The sequence below is a fragment of the Gopherus evgoodei genome, chromosome 2 (assembly GCF_007399415.2).
Source record: "Gopherus evgoodei ecotype Sinaloan lineage chromosome 2, rGopEvg1_v1.p, whole genome shotgun sequence".
NCBI classification, from domain to species: Eukaryota; Metazoa; Chordata; order Testudines; family Testudinidae; genus Gopherus; species Gopherus evgoodei.
Window position 1 is genome coordinate 2,278,932 of NC_044323.1, and position 16,826 is coordinate 2,295,757.

Sequence of the window (16,826 nt, forward strand, 5' to 3'; positions counted from 1 at the left end):
TGAGGAAGGGAGGTCCTCTCCTCAGGGCTTGTTTACACACAGGGAGGCAAAGCCGGCTCTCTCCTCTTGCCGGCCATCAGCTTCCAGTGAGCTGAACCAAGCCTGGGCCAGTCACCCCTGACCAGCTAACAGGGGGAGGGGGAAGGGACCAGACCCTGAGCTGAACAGTTTGTACTGGGGTTCTCCAAGGCTCGGATCCAGGCCTCTCTATGCTGATGGGAGCTGGGAGGGTTCTGCAGCTCAGGACCGACCCATTCCCCAACCCAGCCACACTCGGACCATTCTCAAGCCTGCCCTACCATGCAATTGGGGGGTAAGAAACCAGCCCATTTCCATGTAGCATATGTACTGAGAAACCCGACAGCTAGGCAGAACTGCAGGGAGAGGCTTGGCTTGGACACTGCAGAGCACGAGGGAGGTTGGGTGACTGAGAAGAGAAGCATCATTAGCTTCTCTTTACAGATGGGGAAACTGAGGCAGAGAGCGGGGCTGTCATTTGCAGCAGGCCCAGGGCAAGGCATAGAACCATGTGGACCCTGAAAGATCATCAAGCCCAGCCCCCTGCCTTCCAAGTACTGATTTTTGCCCCAGATCCCTAGGTAGCTTCCTCAAGGATTGAACTCACCACCCTGGGTTTAGCAGGCCAATGCTCAAACCACTGAGCTATCCCACCCCTCAGAATGGACAGTAGGTTGCTGCAAAGGGGCTTGATTTTCCATTCTGACACAGCCACATCCCACCATCGACTTCAGGGGAGTCCCATTGGCAACCCTGGGGTCAGAGAATGAAGAATTAGCCCCCTTCACTTCTCCTTGCACGGCTCTCACTTGACACCAGGTAACGCTCACCCCTAGCACTTACCCCCGGGTTCTATCCCCCGTTTGCTTGGGGCTCTATTTTTGGGCTCTGTAATAAGTTTATTCTGGTTTTTGTGCAGGCAGCGTCCCCATCTCACCTTCATTTCCACAGACAAAGGCTGCCCCAGAATAGAAAGCCAGCAGCAGGCAGGAGCCTATTTTTAGTGAAGTTGAGACAAAAATGTTAATTGCTTGTTTTATTCCCCACCAGCCCAGCCCCCCCCCATTAGCCCCTCCCCAGTGGCTTGTCCCTCCAGCCGAGTCTGACTGCCTCTGGAACTGACCCGTGAGGTGTGCGTCCAGCACCGACAGACAGCAGCAGGTTAAAGGGCATTGGGTGGATGAATCAGCGGTGCCCACCTAGAGCTGCCTTGGCGAAGCACTCCTGCTTCGGCAGGCCTGATTCAGAGCTGACTGCCCTGATGCAGGGGACTGAAGTTCACCGGGCACGAGGCTCACACGGCAGCATGGCGTGCACAGAGGTGTCCTGGGGCCGTCCCTTCGGGGAGGTCACGACCTTCCCCATTTCATGCAAACTGGGCACAGGCTCCTGGCACAGTGCAGACGTGGCCCTCGACAGGGCATCCCTGCCATGCACCAGTGGATGGGCCCCTACCCGAGAGGGAGCTGCAGGGGGTAACCTGAGCGGAACGCCCTTCCTCAGCCTCATGCTGGAGCTTAATAGAGGCCCCAAACCTGGGGGCGGGACAAGGCAGTTTCAGGCCACACCCCTTTACTCTTTGCCACCTTAGCCCCGCCCACAGCTCACCTGGCTGCTCCTGCCCTAAGGACCAGCATTTTCCAGCAGCAGCTTTCCATGAGGGACCCAGCGCTCCACAATGGGTCCCCTGCTCAGCACCCCCACTAGGCAGTTTCCCCGGCTCCCTTCTTTGGGGGTGAGGGCAGGGTGGGAAAGCAGCCCTGTGGGGATACTGGCTCCAGGGGGTGAGCCTGGCAGGTCTCACACTGGATCGGTTTGCTCAGTGTGCCACATAAGAACAGCTGGACTGGGTCAGACCAGTGATGTATCTAGCCCCAGTGCCCTGCCTCTGACAGTGACCAATGCCAGGTGCTTCAGAGGGAATGAACAAAACAGGGAAATGTATTGAGTGAGCCATCCCATCATCCAGTCCCAGCTTCTAGCAGTCAGAGGTTTAGGGACACCCAGAGCATGGGCTTGTGTCTGCGACCATCTTAGCTAATAGCCATTGATGGACCTGTCCTCTGCGATCTTATCTCACTCTTTTTTGAACCCTGTTGTAGTCTTGGCCTTCACAACATGGCCTGGCGACGAGTTCCACAGGCTAACTGTGTGTTGTGTGAAGAAATACTTCCTTTTGTTTGTTTTAAACCTGCTGCTTGTTCATTTCATTGGGAGGCCCCTAGTTCTTGTGTTACACTGCTCTACAGCCAAATGCTTCTGAAATAAATGTAGTCCAACTTTACTAATTCTGGGTCACTGAGAACGAAAATGATGCTTAAAATTGTTAATTGGCTCTAGTTTTCAAGATATGCTATTGGGTCACTATAAACGACCCTTGACTTGGGAATGGCAGAGGATAAGTAAGTTATAAAGGGAAGGGATCTCAATTTAAACCAGAAATGACTAAAATACATCTTTGACTGGATCTATGAATAAATCTATGACTGGGGTTGGACAGTACTTGCTTTTTAGGCAAAACAATGAATGATGCAATCTGAAGCTGGTATTGCGTCATACATGATATGAATTGCATCATGTTATTCCTAGAAGTCATGGACGATGCAATCATAACAAAGCTTACATCACTCTGCTGAACAAATTGCCCTATATCATCTCTAGAAACAGGGCCGGCTCTACCATTTAGGCAGCCTAGGCAATCACCTAGGGCGCCAGAATAATTGGTGGGCGTCATTTTGCCGGAGGGGGCTGCAGGCGGCTCCGGTGGAGCTGCCACAGTGGTGCCTGTGGAGGGTCCACTGGTCCGTGTCTCCAGTGGAGCTGCTGCAGTCGTGCCTGCGGATAGGTGGCTCCTAGCGCGGCTCCGGTGGACTGCCCGCAGGCACCACTGTGGCAGCTCCACCAGAGCCGCGGGACCAGCACGCGGGGCGGCGAAATTGCCGTGCGCCTAGGGCGCTCAAACCCCTAGCGCCGGTCCTGTCTAGAAATCATACAGTGTCGTGATCTCTTATTTGTCAGTGTTTGATTCTGCAAAGGGACACATTTCTGTTTAGCCAAAGTGAGCAGAGATGCCTCGTACTTGTGTGAACAGTGCAGATAACTTCTGCTATGTTTGTGGTGAAGTGACTTTTGCATCACAAAAGCGCAGTATAACCACTATGGTTAAGAAAGCCTATCACCTTTCTTTTGGCTGCAAAATTGGAGATCAGGGCAAGAGGTTGGCCCCACACATATGCTGCAACACTTGTGCAACAAATCTTCGCCAGTGGTTGAACAGAAAAAGGAAATCTATGCCTTTTGCAGTGCCAATGATTTGGAGAGAGCCAACAGATCATACCAGCAATTGTTACTTCTGCATGGTGCCTCCAGCTGGGAAAGGTGTGTCAAAGAAGAAAAAGTGGACTGTGCATTATCCAAACATTCCATCAGCTATACGCCCAGTACCCCACGGAGAAGGACTGCTGGTTCCTGATGCACCAGAATCATTCTCACTTGAGTCAGACGAGGAAGAGGAAGAGGATGAAACTTCTGGTCCTGAACCATCAATGTCACAGGACCCACATTTTCTCCCATCCTCCTCCTCTGAACCACACCTCATAACACAAGGTGATCTGAATGACCTTGTCAGGGATTTGGAACTACCCAAGAGTAAGGCAGAGCTGTTGGGCTCCAGACTACAGCAGTGGAATCTCCTGGCAGGCTATCAGGGCAAATGGAGCCCATCAATGCTTGCAGACTATTGCTGGACAGTGACAAGAGATGCTCCATTTAATGAATACAAGAGACAAGCCAAGAAGCGCTGAGTAGACACTGAATAGGACTAAACTATGTACATCATAGTTTTTTGCCTTTTGTTTCATAATGAATTTTAGTTCTATAACCCTTTTGCTGATTTTTAAAGTGTTACATAAACAGGACAGGTGAAATATTATCATGTAAAGCAACCATAAACACATGAAAAGACCTAGGTTTACAATTTATGATTAAAACTCTACTATCTACACAATATACATAGACATAAAATGTAAAAACTTAAATATCTTAGAAACAGTAGCCAATCAGTTCTTTTAATTGTCATATTTGAATTCAGCACATCAAAATACATAATAAATATCACATTTTATCTCTGAAGCAGACGACTTCTCAAAAATTGTAGACCAGTGTTATGTGAAGGGGTGAACAACACTTCCTTATTCATTGTCCTCACATCACTCATGATTTTATAGACCTCTATCATATCCTCCCTTAGTCGTCTCTTTTCTAAGCAGAACAGTCGCAGGCTTTTAAATCTTTCCTCACATGGAAGCTGTTTTATACCTTTAAGCATTTTTGCTACATTTCTCTGTACCTTCTCCAGATCCAATGTATCTTTTTTGAGAGGGGTGACCAGAACCGCATGCAGTATTCACGACGTGGGCGTACCATGGATTTATACAGAGGCAATATGATATTTACTGTCTTATTATCACTCCCTTTCCTAATGGTTCCTAACATTCTGTTTGCTGTTTTGACTGCCGCTGCACACTGAGTGGATGTTTTCAGAGAACTGTGACTCCAAGATCTCTCTTGAGTGGTAACAGCTAATTTAGACTCCATTAGTTTGTATGTATCGTTGGGATTATGTTTTCCAGGTGTATTACTTTGCCTTTATCAACACTGATTTTTCATCTGCCATTTTCTTGCCTAGTCACCCAGTCATTTGAGATCCTTTTCTGACTCTCTGCAGCTTGCTTTGGACTTAACTAGCTTGAATAATTTTAAGTCATCTGCAAACTTTGCCACCTCACTGTTTACCCCTTTTCCCAGATCATTTATGAATATGTTGACCAGCCCTGGTCCCAGCACAGACCCCTGGGCGGCTCCGCTATTTATCGCTCTCCACTGTGAAAACTGACCATTTATTCCTGCCCTTTGTTCCCTGACTTTTAACCAGTTACTGATCCAGGAGAGAGCCGTCCCTCTTATTCAATGACTGCATACTTTGCCTAAGAGCCTTCGGTGAGGGACTTGTCAAAGGGTTTCTGAAAGTTCAAGTACATTGTATCATCTGGATCCCACTTGTCCACGTGCTTGTTGACACTCTAAAAAATTCTAATAGATTGGTGAGGCATGAGTTCCCTTTACAAAAGCTATGTTCTCTTCCTCAACAAATCGTGTTCATCTATGTGTCTGGTAATTCTGTTCTTGACTATAGTTTCAATCAGTTTGCCTGGTGCTGAAGTCAGACTTACCGGCCTGTAATTGCTGGGATCACCCCTAGAGCCTTTTTAAAAGAGTGGCGTCATGTTAGCTACCCTCCAGTCACCTGGTACAGAAGCTGATGTCAATGATAGGTTACATACCACAGTTAGAAGTTCTGTGTAGCAGGGTGCTGGTGCAAAAGCACCTAATTAGCCCCTGCTCAGCCAGCCCCAGTCAGGGGAAATAGATTGGGCCTGGGGAGAAGCCTGGTGCCTGGCCTTTGGAACTGGCTGCACCTGTGGGCCTGAGGATTCAAGAGCTCTAAAGGCTGCCTGGCAGCCAGAAGAAGGGGGATTGGATAGGGGAAGGTCAGTCTCCTGGCAGACTCTGTCTAGGAGAAGTGACTGTAAAGCCTGCAAGCTCTGTATATAGTATATCTCTGGTGGTGGGAGAAGAAGTGTAAGTAAAGCCATGGGTGCTGCAGAACTAGAAGCCTCTCTGAGCTTTATTGGGGCAGCCAGGAAGAGGGGCAGGCCGAGGACCTTGTTACATTCTGCAATTTCACATTTGAGTTCCTTCAGAACTCTTGGGTGATACCAGCTGGTCCTGGGGACTTATTCCTGTTTAATTTCTCAATTTGTTCCAAACCCTCCTCTGTTGACACCTCAATTGGGGACAATAATCAGATTTGTCACCTAAATAGAATGGCTCAGGTGGGGGGATCTTCCTCCCATCTTCTGCCCTGAAGACAGATGCAGAGCCCTCCTGCCTGATTGAGAAGGGAGCTCACACACTGATCAATGCTCATGGGGGAGAGACTGAGCTTCCCTTTGATGCTATTAACCATGGAGTGCAGTATGACCCACTTCACAATTCAAAGATCAGGAGTCAGACCCAGACCTCAGGAGCCTGGCCCTCAGAGGAGGAGAGCTGTTTAAAGATCACGGTGCTGGTTTTTGATCTCTTGATTTTGGAATTACCCAAATGCCATGTGCGTTGTGGGGGGCAGCCACAGGGCTGCCAACACTCCCACATGTACAGAGCAGGGGATGGTTCTGGCCCCACTCAGCATTCTCTCTCTCAGGGAATGCCTGATGTTGCAGAGTCCCCCTGCCTTCTAATTAATGTATTTGTGCCCCATCTGCCTAACCCACAGCCAATCAATTCATTATGCACTCCTGTGACAAAGTGGGAATGTTCTTAATGTTTTCTCTGAATACTGTGTGCCTCAGTTTCCCCTGTGTGGTACTCAAGTATCTAGATGGTGGGATAAGGGTGCGTGATTGTTGCAGTGACTCCTAGAAGAGGCTGCAGAGAACTGCCAACCCTCTGTAGCCAGCCCCTGATGGCCAGGCCCCTTTCTCTGCAAGAATCAAGACACACTTATTCCACCACCTAGATACTTGAGTAATACATAGGGGAAACTGAGGCACGCACAGTGTTCAGAGAAAACATTAAGAACTTTCCCACTTCATCCCAAGCCCTGCACCAGTTCTACCCCACATCTGTGCCCCCCAGAGCCCTGCAACTAATTATGCATTCCCAGCCCCCACATCAATTCTGCCCTCCCACATTTGCCCTCTGCCCCCCCCCCCCGTGTGCTCCTGCTTCTCCAGCATCTCTCGGGGTTCTTCACTCCCCTCTCCCTTCCCAGGCCTGGCTTTGCAGAAAGGGAGGGGGAGGAGCAGACAGACCATCTCTCACAGGATGGGCGGAGGGACCAGAGTTGCCGTGAGCTTCTGGGCTCTTTCTGCTCCCTCTTCCCCTCTCCCAAAACTCCTCTTGGCTCCTGAGGGAAAGGGAAAGAGTTCTGCTTGCCTCCTGCAGGAGCCCTGATTGGTTGCTCTTCCCTTGGAGGTGGGGCATTAGGGAAGGCAGCCAATCAGAGGGGCACCGGTGTCCACCAGGCGGGGTAGAAATTGCTGCCAGGGCTCTCCTGGAGGTGAATGATGAAATCCCGAGAGTCGGCACCCCCGCAAATGCGGGGGCAACGTGGGGTCCCTTCTGCCCCGATGGGGCAGGCGTGGCCTAGCAGGGACATCCAGACTCGTGGGGAGCCCAGCTGTCTCCCGCTGCAGCTGGGGTTTGAGACCAGCCTGGCTCACGCCCTGGCCCACAATGGTAGTAGGAGTGACAGGTGCTAAGGAAGCAGCAACTGGGGCTCATGACTCAGGGTGTCAGCTCACTGCAGGGGGGCCTTTCTCCCCCACGGTGCACAGGAGGCAGCCGATCCTCCGAACCTTGGGCAGAGGCACGATCATGGGCCTAGCCTGGCCAATCTGCGATGGCAAATCCTCTGGCCTTTAACCCCTTCCCCATCCCAACCACTTCCCAGGGCACAGAGGGCTGGATTAGCCTGGCCCAGGGAAAGCTGCATTCCTGCAAAACCTGGGGGGGTGGGGGGTGATCTGGCCAAGCAGGGAAGGCAAAACAGCCACCTCTCCTGTGACGCTGACAGTGTTTGTCCCCTCCAGCCCCAGAAAGGGGAGGAGGGGCTGAGAGGACACAGAAGGGACAGTGGCTCCACACTGGGCCCTGCCTGCTCCTTTGCACCCCTCACTCCTGGCCCTTGCAGCCTGCAGGATCCTCCAGCAGTCAAACCCTGTGGAGAACACCTCCCCCATGCCCCCCGCCCGAATCCATTGCCACTTGCCCCACCCCACCCCAGGCTGCAGGTGTTCACACCCCTCCCGCAAAGCCTGGTAGGCTGCTTGGGGGGGTGCAGCCTGGGAAAGAGGGAGACTGTCCAGGGCTGCTGGCCAAGGGGGGGCATAGTGGCGGGTACCCCAACTGCCCATGCTGGAAGCTGTTCTACCCAGCCTGGATTCAGGACCCCACCCCGCAATGCCCATCTCGTGGGGCGGGGGCTTCGGCGTGTCCATGGGGAGAGGGGCCGCTGCCTGTCTGCCCGGTAAAGTCTATTCCAGCGGCCCGGCCATAGGGGGAGCAAGAGCCCCACACAGCCCGGCTCCCCGCCTGCCCCCCGTGCTAGGATGCCTGCGGGGGGACGTGGCTGCTAAGGACCATCCCTCGGTCCCTCCTCCTGCGCTTCCAGCGGCTCAGATGCTGCAGGTCTCCCCGGGCAGCGCCGCGCCGGGCCCCGCAGAGAGCCGCGGCTGGGGACGGGGGGTTGGCGGCCCCCCGGGAGAGCAGAGCGGGCTGGATTCACGGGAGATCCGCTGGCGCATCTTCCCCGGGCCGGCTCCCGAGCATCTCCCCGCCGGGGGACCCGAGACCGCGGCGGGAGGGGGTCGCCGCCCGCCCCCCGATCCAGCCACCTCCGCAGCGGGGGGCTCTGAGTGCAGAGAGGGGGGCCCCGCCCGCAGCCTCTAGGCCGGGGTGGGGGGCGCGGCTGCCGCCCAGGTAGCGCCATCGCCAGCAGCCGCCGCCTCGCCGGCTCCAGCCCGGAGCGGAGCCAGGACCCGTCCTCGCAGCGCCGCACGGCGGCTTATCCCAGCCCATGGCCCGGGGGCTGCAGCCGCCGGCGATCCGGGAGCAGCCCTGAGCCTCGCCCGGCTCCCTGCCTTGGTCCCGGCGACGGGACGCGAACCTGTGCCGGAGCCCGCCCGCCACCCGCGGGCCTGGCCGGCGACTGGATTAGATGGAGCTCGGCGCGGCTGGCGGCAGCATCCTCCTGCCGGCTGGGCTCGAGCCGGCTGCTGAGTCGCCTGCCCGGGCTGGCCATGCAAGACTGAGCGCTAATCGCCTGCACGGGAGCGCTCCGCGAGCCTGCTAATTAAGTCCACGCGCGAGCCAGGCTGCTAATTGCAGGCACAGGACCGCCATGCAACGCTGCTAATTAACGGTGCGTTCGCGACTGCCACATTGCAGGCTGCCCGCTGCCCTGCCAGGCTGCTGGGGAAGGGCCTCCCTGCCAGGCGGCACATTAGCTGCAGGGTTGCTGAATAGCTGCATGCAGGGATTTGCACTGGCAGCCCCGTTGCTTTAACTGCCTGGCTGCATCCTAGCCCCCCTGTTGGCTCATCCCTCTCCCTGCCTCCCTCAGCATGGGCACCGTGCTGTCCCTCTCGCCGGGCTCCCGGAAGGCCAGCCTGTACGAGGAGGGCTCCTCTGGCTCGCTGGCGCACTACCCGGGCGTGCCGAGTGCCAAGGGCAGCGGGCAGAAGGCGGACAAGAACCTCAAGCGCCACTCCATGTTCATCCCGGCCTTGACCTGGAAGCGGCTGGTGGCCTCCACCAAGAAGAAAGGCTCCCGGGGCGGGGGGAAGGGGCCCGCCCACAATAACAACAACAATCACCCCCACGCCAAGGACGTGGCCCTCCTCAACCACGAGAATGTCAAGAAGTCGCTGTCCTGCGCCAACCTTGCCAGCTATGACGGGGGCGGGCCGCCCCTGGCACCACTCAGCGCCAAGCGCATATCCACCACCTCCGTCTCCTCCCTCAAGCCAGGCACCTGCCTGGGCGGGGGCAGCTCGGCCTCCCCGCGGCGCGTGGTCGTCCAAGCCTCCACCAGCGAGCTGCTCAAGTGCCTGGGCGAATTCCTCTGCCGCCGGTGTTACCGCCTCAAACACCTGTCGCCCACGGAGCCCATCCTGTGGCTGCGCAGCGTGGACCGTTCGCTGCTGCTGCAGGGCTGGCAGGACCAGGCCTTCATCACCCCAGTCAACGTGGTCTTCGTCTACCTGCTGTGCCGGGAGGTGATTGATGGGGATTTGGTCTCCAGCGAGCACAACCTGCAGGCGGCGCTGCTCACCTGCCTCTATCTGTCCTACTCCTACATGGGCAACGAGATCTCCTACCCGCTCAAGCCCTTCCTGGTGGAGGCGGCGAAGGACGCCTTCTGGGACCGGTGCCTTCGCATCATCAACGCCATGAGTGGCAAGATGCTCCGGATCAACGCTGACCCCCACTACTTCACCCAGGTCTTTGCCGACCTCAAAAACGAAGGCAGCACCCGTGAGGACTTTGCTCGCGTCCTGGACCGGTGACTGGCTCAGGGCATAAAGGACCAACTGGCCCCCTCCTCACCAACCTCATGTGCAGCGCAGCCCTCGCCTTGCTGTGACCTTTAAAGACCAGCTTGTAGCGAGCCAGGGATTTTCCTCTTGCTTGCCTGGGCCAGATCTCCCCTGAGCCAGGCCAGACTCATCAAAACACTTACAAGAACTCTGGCTTGGCTGCCCCTCCCCCCGTGCCATGAGCCAACAACAGGGGGTGTCTGTGTGCAGTGTGGGGGAGGCAGCCTTCAGCTCCGGTGTCTGTGTCAGAGACAGACGAGGAGCAGCCAAAGGCCAATAGTTTGATTCCCTTTTAATAGGCCAAGAAGTGCCTGTGGGTTCCCTCCTCCCCCTCCCCACCCCCGAGTGCCATGTTCGTGGCTTGTTAATTTCTTCTTTTGGGTTTCCTTGAGATGCATTGCAAAGCGATGGGGAAAATTCCAGGGAGGACCTAAAATAGCCACGTGATGCGCGCTTTAGCTTCGGCCGGTGATGTGCTTATACAGGTGAACTCTCCTTTTGGACTAGCCCTGTCTTGCTTAGAAAATCTCCCACCCTCTCCTTGCCAAACGCCGGTGCATTGTACAGTCTGTTAGTGCCAGTCACTTCGGAGCCTTCCTCTCTGTACCAGTCTGACTCTGCAGCCGGGAATCGGCGCTGGCTGGTGGCTCTGTCCAATGCCTGGGACAGGTAGCTGATGTCCCCTCCTAAGGAATCTCCAGGTGCGTGGGGGTGCGGAGGAAGTGGGCCCAGGCTGTAGATGGAGGGTACTGGTAGCTGGATTGGCCTCTGCATGCTTTGATTGGCCTGGGCGTGAGGAGCCAGGGCTGGAAGTGTTTGAACAGGCCGTGGCTGCCCCTGTCTTTTGAAGCAGCCAGGTCCCCGAGGTGTTGTGTGATGTGAGCAGGGGATGGAGGAGCTGAGAGATGGCTGGCTGGGGGGACGGGCAGGGCTGACCAGCGGAGGTGCTGCAAGCCTGCACACTACTGGTTTCGTTTGTGAGTTTCCTGCCCCCGTCCCCTGGCAGGTCCCCTCAGGGTGTGAGTGACCCCTGGACCCCTTTACTCCCTGATCCCCCCCCAGGTCCCTGTGAATCTTGCTCCCCCGGTGTTACATTGACTAAATCTCATTTGAAAGGTCTCCTGTACCCCACCAAGCGTGAGGGGTGCATTCGGCACCTGGTGTCTCTCTCTGCTTGCCTGTTCCATTGCTAGTCTGGCTGCAGGACTGGGGGATGTGCTCCCCCCTCCTTGCTGTCTGGGGCTGCTCCAGCCTTGGGCCCAGCCCCCTCGTTTGCCCCCAGCCTGGCTAATTTCAGCCCTACCTGGCAGGGCCTCTGCAGCATGCCCCCTCTGAAGAGAGTTTGCAGATAGGATCTAGGGAGGGGGTGCGCAGGATCTGCCGCAGGGATGGTGCTGGGGGGTAGAATGGCTGGAGGAGTGATGGGTCTGGGCTGTTCCAGAGGAGGGTGTCCCCATAAGCAGGGGTGTGTAACCGAAGTGGACTGCAGCGGATAGGGGGTGCAGGTATCAGGGACGCTCTTCCTGCAAGGCACAGTGGATTGTGGGTCACCATTATGAATTCACACTTTGCATGCTCTACCAGCACTCATGACTCTTCCCAGCCCCCCCTCCAGCCCCCTAGGGAGGTAGGCCAGTATTACCAACCCACTTTGTAGATTAGGAACTGAGGCACAGAGCCAGCAAATCGCTTGCCTGAGGCCGCAGAATGAATGACTGTCAGAACGGAGAGGCTTTTCATCCTGCAGGCAGAGCACTGACCTACAGCCCTGGCTGCAGGGAAACCCTGAGGCTAGGTGCTCAGATACTGCAGCGACTGGGCAGCCGCATACCTATCTAGCTCAGAGGCCTGTTGCTTGGGTCACTTGGAGCTGGACTGGAGTGGAGGGAACAATCCTGCATGGCAGGGTGCAGGCTGGGAGGTCTGATAGGTCTCCTCCATCTCCAGCACCTGGGCTTGCAGCTGGAGGCCGTGCCCAGGACACGGAACGAGGTAGCTGACAAACGCGTGCAGAGTGATGTGCAGGGAAACCCTGGGGAGGCTACCAGACACTGCGCACCAGGATTTCCTGTGGAGGCGCCACCCTGCTGGTGAAAACTGTCAGGCCCCTCCAGAGGTCCGGTGGCTCATCCCACTCAGCCGTGTGTTGGGCGGGGAGGCCGTGCTGCCCTCTCGCGGGAGCTTGGGGTGCTGCAGGGGTGCACCAGTGGCCTTTGCCATGGTGTGCGGTGTGGTGCCACTTGGTTCATTGACACTCCGCACCATAGTAGCTACAGCCACAGTCAGGTTTTATAACCAGCCTGGCTGGGGAGTTCTGGGCCATAGCGATAAGCCCGTGGGTAAACAGCACCTAGTTCTTCTGCTATGGCTCATCAGAAACATTTCCTGGGTGCCCTGCGCTAGGCCCGACCAGGGCTCAGCTGGGTCCCAGCCAGGTTAGCTCTGAGGCCCTTAACCCCGTCCCCAAGGCAGAGTTCCGAAAAGCCCCAACTCCCGGGAGTTCTGCTCCCAGGATCTGGCCCTTACAGGAGACAGGAAGCCATTTGTGGACTCTTTCTTGCTCCCCCTTAAAGGGGCCCTGCAAAGAAATGGGGCTTGTGCTTTTTGCTGTTCCCTTTATGGTGGGTAGATGAGGGCTGAGACCTTGGACCCATAAAAAGGGGTCGGTTTTTACCTGAGCTAGTCAGGATGTGGCTCTATGGCAGCTTCAGCCCTAACAAAACGAGCTCCAGCCGTGTGGGGAAGGGCCTGTTTTTAACCCTTTTGGTTGTGTTGACAGCTGTTAACGCCAATGCCCAATGAACGCCAGGGAGAAAGGCCATCTTTGTTAAAGAGTCACCTGTTCAAGGTGGGAGCTATCGCTGGCAGCCAGGGACTCCTCCGGCAAACCCCAGGGGGTTCCAGACCCGACTCCTGGCAATTTGTACCAGGACAAAAATCAGATTCAAAATATCCCCCAAGCTCAGGCTTCTCTTTGTGCATCAATGTGGCCAAGCAAGGGCACAATCCCAGACAAGTCACCGTCAGGCCAAAGGCCCCCTTCTCAGCAGTGAGGCAGTTCAGACCTTCCCGAGCACCCCGACGGTATTCCCGGGCCCTGCACCTCTCCGGGGCGCTTGGCGGCTTTGCTTGTGTGCAGAGATACGTTATTTATAGGCAGGGTATATAAAGTCACTTTATATACACACCCAGCCCTACTGTATCATAGCTAGACGTATATTTTTATATGAGAGAGTATCAGTAACTAACATGGGGATGGGCCCAAATGCCTTGTTGCTTTTTTTAATTAAAAGATCGACTCCACGACTAGAGAAGCTTAGGTCGTGTCACCCAGCCCTGACCCAAGTGACCCTAAAATCGGGACCATCGGCGAAATCCACGCCAGTTGCTGCTAAACCAGCATCCACCGCCACCTTCCTTCCCTCCCTTCCTGACGTCCCTGGCCCCCGGTGGATATGCTGTTGTGTAAATAGCCCTGTTGTGTATAAAGCATCACGAGCGGGTACGTGACAATTGTGCATGTAAAGATGATTTATTTAATTTGTTGCTATCTTTCTCTTTCCATTTGTGGAGCTGTTTTTCAGCAGTGAGTTTCTTATTTAAAACTGGGAGGGGGGGATCCCCCCCAGCCAAACACGCCGCTCTGGATTTTCTTCCAGACTGGGAGGACATTAAAGCGCATTCCTCAGAACAGGATTGATGCATTTTCACTGGAACAGGACACTGCTTATTTTTAATATTTGTTGCATTTCTTCTTTGGAACCACTATTTATTTGGGTGGAGCTGTCCAGTCTCCTCTTCCCTCCCCCGCCCCCAAAGATGCCCAAGAGCTGAGGGGCTTTGGGGGGTGATTCCGGACAGAAACTTGTCCCTTGGTCCCTGTACCAGGGTGTGGCTACAAAAGCCAAAGAACCATGAGACAGCAGTGGGAGGTTTCACCTTGCAACCAACAGACGTAGGGGGCCTTCGTTTTCATGCCCCTCCCAGTGCGAAATGAAGACGACAGTCGATATTTAAAGCAAAAACTCTTCCCTTCCCCTCACCCCCTGGAGGTGTTTAAAATCTGTTTGTAATATTTACTATCTCCGACTTGCCTACGTGTCCAATTTCTAAATGTGTCATTGCTGGGAGCGAGCCGCCCCCGCCAGGTGCTCCAGGGACAGAGCCTTGTCACAGGGTGCCGGGAGCAGTGGGGTCAGATATGTTCTGCTGATGACTATGGCACTTTATGCAAAATAAAATGGGGGAAAAACAATGCGAAATACAAAGTCGTCTACTTAATGAACCAAGAGGGAGCGCCTGGCTAGCTGGCGCCGAAGCGTGCAGGCCGGACTTTCACAACGGGGGACGCCATCCTGGGACGCAGTGACTCTGAAAAAGATCTGGGGGTGGGGGTAGATAATGAGCTGGACATGAGCTTCCCCCTGTGATGCTGTGGCCAGATCAGCTAATGTGATCCTGAGATGCCTAACCAGGGGAATCTCAAGTGGGAGCAGAGAGGTTATTGCCCGGGTGTATTTGGCACTGGTGTGGCCGCTGCTGGAATACAGTTCTGGTGTCCACAACTCCAGAAGGATGCTGAGAAACGGGAGAGGGGTCAGAGAAGAGCCAGGAGAGGATTAGAAAACCTGTCTTAGAGAGAGACCCAAGGAGCTCAATCTATCTAGTTTAACGAGAGGGTTAAGGAGTGACTCGATCACAGTCTATAAGTATCTACATGGAGAACAAACATTTAATAATTGGCTCTTCAGTCTAGCAGAGAAAGGTCTATCCCAGTCCGATGGCTGGAAGTTGAAGTTAGACCAATGTACGTTTTTAACAGAGTCATTAACCACTGGAGCAATGTACCAAGGGGCAAGGTGGATTCTGCATCCCTGCCCATTTTAAAACCAAGATGGGATGTTTTCTAAACGCTCTGCTCTAGGAATGGTTGTGGGGCAGGTCTCTGGCCTGGGCTAGCCAGGAGGTCAGAGCAGATGATCACAATGGTCCCTTCTGGCCTGGGATCGACGAGACAGGGACGGGCACTATCAAAATGCACCTATAGCAATGTAGGCCTGGCTACTCCATTCTGCCGAGAGTATCGCATTTCTGCGATAGCATATCATATTGAGTGGATGGAACGGCTTCCTTTCCTGCCCCACACGCCGCTTTATACCTGCCCCCCCCCAGGCCTGCCAGTGGAGTGCAGGGATCAGGATGCACTCATGCCATGTATAGGAAATGACAAAGGTGGGATTTACCTGCATACAGTGGGAGTTCAAGAGGTGGGTAAATCTCTCCCCGTACCCTCATGTCTGTAGAAGTAAATATGTTCTCTGTGACCAGAATCCATCGAATGAGAGAGACCCGCAGTTTTCAACCTTTCTTCATTGGCAGGCTCCTAAGAAATGTCAAATGGTGGTGAAGACCCCTTTGGAAGTCTTAGACGTAGTCTGCGGCCCCCAGTTCCACGGCCAACAGATTGAAAACCACTAGGATAGACTATGCGACCTGCTCTACACACTGCTTCAGCTGCTGGAATACGGCGTCCAGTTCCGGTGCCCACAGTTCAAGAAGGATGCTGATAAATTGGCTGGGGTTCAGGGAAGAGTGCCAAGAATGATTAATGCATTGCAGGTCATGACTCATAATAGACTTAGACTTTCAGGTCAGAATGGATCATTATGATCATCTAGTCCAACCTCCTGCACAACGCAGGCCACAGACTCTCACCCACCCACCTCTGTAACAAACCCCTAAACTATATCTGAGTTATTGAAGTCCTCAAATCGTGGTTTAAAGACCTCAAGGTGCAGAGAATCCTCCAGCAAGTGACCTGTGCCCCATGCTGCAGAGGAAGGCGAAAAACCTCCAAGGCCTCTGCCAATCTGCCCTGGAGGAAAATTCCTTCCCGACCCCAAATATGGCGATCAGTTAAACCCTGAGCACGTGGGCAAGACTCACCAGCCAGAACCCAGGAAAGAATTCTCTGTAGTAACTCAGATCCCACCCCATTCTAACCTCCCAGCACAGGCCAAATTATAGGTGCTTAATCCACTTAGCTTAACAAAGAGACGATTAAGGGGTGACTTGATTTCAGTCTCTAAGTACCTTCACGGGGAAATAATATTTGCTAATGGGCGCTTCAGTCTAGCAGACAAATGTCGAACGAGCTCGAATAGCTGGACGTTGGAACTAGGCCAATTCAGAGTGGAAACAAGGTGTGAATTTTGAATGGTGAGGGGAATGACCCAACTTACCAAGGGGCGTGTGGTGGAGGCTCATCACTGGCCATTTTAAAGTCAAGCCTGGATGTTTTTATAGGCGCTGTGCTCTGGTTCAAACCAGAATTATTTCAGGGGAGCTTGATGGTTTGGGCTTCAGGAGAATAGACCAGCTGATCACTGTGGTCCCTTCTGGCCTCAGACTCTAGGACTCTTAAGTACGGGCCTAACTTGAAGTCAAAGGGAGCAGTGAGTTGATTGGAGGTAGGTGGGCACTGGGGCTCCTTAGAGGTTTTTAAGGCCTGGCATGACAAAGCCCTGGCTGGGATGATTTAGTTGGGGATTGGTCCTGCTTTGAGCAGGAGGTTGGACTAGATACCTCCTGAGGTCCCTTCCAACCCTGGGCTTCTCTGATTCTATGAAAGTCTGTTTCCCATTG

General features: G+C 54.3%; 1 protein-coding gene across 1 annotated transcript; it reads left to right on the forward strand.

Moving 5' to 3' along the window:
* Positions 1-8,771: 8,771 nt before the first annotated feature.
* LOC115645319 (cyclin-dependent kinase 5 activator 1-like) lies at positions 8,772-14,496 on the forward strand. Its single transcript, XM_030549782.1, has one exon. The coding sequence runs from the start codon at positions 9,207-9,209 to the stop codon at positions 10,149-10,151; it is 945 nt and encodes a 314-aa protein (XP_030405642.1). The 5' UTR covers positions 8,772-9,206; the 3' UTR covers positions 10,152-14,496.
* Positions 14,497-16,826: the final 2,330 nt, after the last annotated feature.